This window comes from Bison bison, unplaced genomic scaffold (genome assembly GCF_000754665.1).
Source record: "Bison bison bison isolate TAMUID 2011002044 unplaced genomic scaffold, Bison_UMD1.0 scf7180017864198, whole genome shotgun sequence".
Classification (NCBI taxonomy): Eukaryota; Metazoa; Chordata; class Mammalia; order Artiodactyla; family Bovidae; genus Bison; species Bison bison.
In genome coordinates this window covers 5,989,859-5,993,783 of record NW_011494770.1, presented here as the reverse complement: position 1 = coordinate 5,993,783, position 3,925 = coordinate 5,989,859, and the positions used below count along the sequence as shown (strand labels likewise).

The window sequence follows — 3,925 nt, the reverse complement described above, 5'->3', positions numbered from 1 at the left end:
CCCATTCTGTTGTTTTCCTCTGTTTCTTTGCACTGATCGCTGAAGAAGGCTTTCTTATCTCTCCTTGCTATTCTTTGGAACTCTGCATTCAAATGCTTGTATCTTTCCTTTTCTCCTTTGCTTTTCGCTTCTCTTCTTTTCACAGCTATTTGTAAGGCTTCCCCAGACAGCCATTTTGCTTTTTTGCATTTCTTTTCCATGGGGATGCTCTTGATCCCTGTCTCCTGTACAACATCATGAAATTCCGTCCATAGTTCATCAGGCACTCTATCAGATCTAGTCCCTTAAATCTATTTCTCACTTCCACTGTATAATCATAAAGAATTTGATTTAGGTCATACCTGAATGGTCTAATGGTCATCCCTACTTTCTTCAATTTCAGTCTGAATTTGGCAATAAGGAGTTCATGATCTGAGCCACAGTCAGCTCTTGGTCTTGTTTTTGCTGACTGTATAGAGCTTCTCCATGTTTGACTGCAAAGAATATAATCAATTCTGATTTCGGTGTTGACCATCTGGTGATGTCCATGTGTAGAGTCTTCTCCTGTGTTGTTGGAAGAGGGTGTTTGCTATGACCAGTGCATTCTCTTGGCAAAACTCTATTAGCCTTTGCCCTGCTTCATTCCGTATTCCATGAAATTAAAAGATACTTACTCCTCAGAAGGAAAGTTATGACCAACTTAGATAGCATATTAAAAAGCAGAGACATTACTCTGCCAACAAAGGTCCATCTAGTCAAGGCTATGGTTTTTCCAGTGGTCATGTATGGATGTGAGAGTTGGACTGTGAAGAAAGCTGAGCACCAAAGAATTGATGCTTTTGAACTGTGGTGTTGGAAAAGACTCTTGAGAGTCTCTTGGACTGCAAGGAGATCCAACCAGTCCATTCTAAAGGAAATCAGTCCTGGGTGTTCATTTGAAGGACTGATGCTAAAGCTGAAATTCTAATACTTTGGCCACCTCATGTGAAGAGTTGACTCACTGGAAAAAACCCTGATGCTGGGAGGGTTGAGGGCAGGAGGAGAAGGGGACGACAGAGGATGAGATGGCTGGATGGCATCACTGACTTGATGAACATGAGTTTGAGTGAACTCCGGGAGGTGGTGATGGACAGGGAGGCATGGCGTGCTGCGATTCATGGGGTCACAAAGAGTCCGACACGACTGAGCAACTGAACTAAACTGAACTGAACGTTAACAATTATCTTTCTAAATGGTACATATTATAGTCTTCTGGAACACACTAGTTCTAGAATGACAATAATACTTACTTAACATCTTTAAATAATAAAAATCAAATTTTTTTTTAAAACTCACCTGTTGATGGCGAAATACAATAATCATCCTCTACAGACTGGCCATAGAGGTCATCATCTTCAAAATCTAAAATAAAAATATAAGAGATAAAAGTATTTACAAGTTTGTTTTCTATTCTTAGTCATTAATGAGGAAGCATCTGAATTCTCTCCAAAATAAATTACTGTTCACCTAAATTAAAGGAACTTACAATGTCTACTTTTCTCAAAACAATTCCAAAAATTGTACCAAAAGTAGGTATTAAATGACTTTACATATTTAAAAGACATACATGTTTTTAGATTTTTAATTGACAAAAATCTGAAATAAGCCAACCATCCATTTTTCTCACCAAGTTCCTGCTCTAAGCAAAGCATTTATTTTTCATACAACTGACTAACGCAGGGTATACAATCAGACCACAAAGGCAGTTTCTCTTCATATAAGGCTAGGCAATGTACAAAACCCAGTTTATCCTAAACTCCTCTCTGCTCTAGCTGATTGGTCTTTTTTCCTACTGATTATAATATGGTCTTTGCCTAGGTTTTCCTAAGGCTGTTTCCTTCTCCCACTTAAGGTTCCAGTTCAAACATCAGCTATTTGTAGAAGTCTTCCCTGACCACTCTGGGTAAAGCAGCAAGCCTCTCCCCTACTGTTTTTATTCCCTAGCACTCTCCTCTAATTGAATGTCTTCAAAGAACCATACCTGGTTCACTCCATGAGACTATAAGTTCCTTCAGGGCAAGACTCTCTAGACAACTACATGACACAGGTCTGACATAAATTAATATCTGACATAAATTAATACTTGCCTTATTATAAATTAATGAATCAAACAATATATTAACTAAAAGTCCATAAGGAACATAAATATGTTTACCTAAGTGTATTTAGTCACTTGACAAATACTAACACTGTGAAGGGGCTATTAGAGACATTTGGGGTGCAAGACTGAGTGACAAGCACATTCTCAGATCTCTACAAACCTAAAATGTAAGAGGAAGACAGATAAGAAACCAGGTGATTACAAAACTGTATAACAAAGTGTTTGACACATAATAAAGAATGACTCTGAAACACACATAAGAACAACAAAAACAGAAGTGGGAGCAGGGTGGCTAGGGAAAGATCCCCAGGAATATCATGCTGTGAACCAATTCTGAAGGAAAGTTAGCTAATTTCTGAGGGTACTCATGTAGCAGCAGTAAGAACTACATGGTCAAAGGCTGAGACCAAATACTTATGACAAATAAAAATTACATAAATGTTATTATTCAATAAAAACATATAACATCCAATAACATTAATAATTTATTAAATTATTAAACAATAATCACCATCCTGAATTAATAAAAATTATTACCAAATAAATGAGAAGCCAGTCACAAAAAACTTGGATATTGAAGAAAACAATTTCTTTTTATAGTGGGTCAGTTTTTTTAACACTGAAATGGACCCTGAAATTGTTACAATTATCAAAAGATAAAGAGAATCCTTTCCTATGATCTCTGTAAAGTGGTTCTTTTCCTCAACAATATTCTGGAGTATTTACTGCATAAAAAGCACTGTGCCAGCTACTGGAGTAAATTATAAAATATAGGCTTTGCCTTCCCGGGATTTTTATTAATTAATGGGTGAGACCAGAGATCTCTTCAAGAAAATTAGAGATACCAAGGGAACATTTCATGCAAATGTCGGCACAATTAAGGACAGAAATGGTATGGACCTAACAGAAGCAGAAGATATTAAGAAGAGGTAGCAAGAATACACAGAACCACACAAAAAAGATCTTCATGACCCAGATAATCACAATGGTGTGATCACTCACCTAGAGCCAGACATCCTGGAATGAAGTCAAGTGGGCCTTAGAAAGCATCACTAGGAACAAAGAGGAGGTGATGGAATTCCAGTTGAGCTATTTCAAATCCTCAGATGATGGTGCTAAAGTGCTGCACTCAGTATGCCAACAAATTTGGAAAACTCAGCAGTGGCCATAGAACTGGAAAAGGTCAGTTTTCACTGCAATCCCAAAGAAGGGCAATGCCAAAGAATGTTCAAACTACCGCACAATTGCACTCATCTCACACGCTAGCAAAGTAATGCTCAAGATTCTCCAAGTCAGGCTTCAAGAGTAGGTGAACAGTGAACTTCCAGATGTTCATGCTGGATTGAGAAAAGGCAGAGGAACCAGAGATCAAATTGCCAACATACACTGGATCATAGAAAAAGCACGGGAATTCCAGAAAAACATCTATTTCTGCTTTCACTATTCCAAAACATTTGATGGTGTATATCACAACAAACTGTGGAAAATTCTCAAAGCGATGAGAATACCAGACCAACTGACCTGCCTCCTGAAAAATATGTATGCAAGTCAAGAAGCAACAGTTAGAACTGGACATGGAACAACAGACTGGTTTCAAACTGGGAAGGGAATACGTCAAGGCTGTATATCATCACCCTGCTTATTTAACTTATATGCAGGGTACATCATGCGAAATGCTGGCCTGGATATAGCACAAAAAACTGGAATCAAGATTGCCGGGAGAAACATCAATAACCTCAGATATGCAGATGACACCACCCTTATGGCAGAAAGTGAAGAGGAACTAAAGAGCCTCTTGATGAAAGT

General features: G+C 38.0%; 1 protein-coding gene across 3 annotated transcripts in view; it reads right to left on the bottom strand.

Moving 5' to 3' along the window:
• HBS1L (HBS1-like translational GTPase) overlaps positions 1-3,925 on the bottom strand; it is an 86,811-nt gene that overhangs the window by 79,694 nt on the left and 3,192 nt on the right. For all 3 annotated transcript variants that reach the window (XR_825631.1, XM_010844257.1, XM_010844256.1), the window contains exon 2: positions 1,315-1,380. Coding sequence is in view for 2 of the 3 variants with exons in the window: in XM_010844257.1 (XP_010842559.1) it covers positions 1,315-1,380 (66 nt within the window). In the remaining variant the exon portion in view is untranslated. The remainder of the gene's footprint in view (positions 1-1,314; positions 1,381-3,925) is intronic.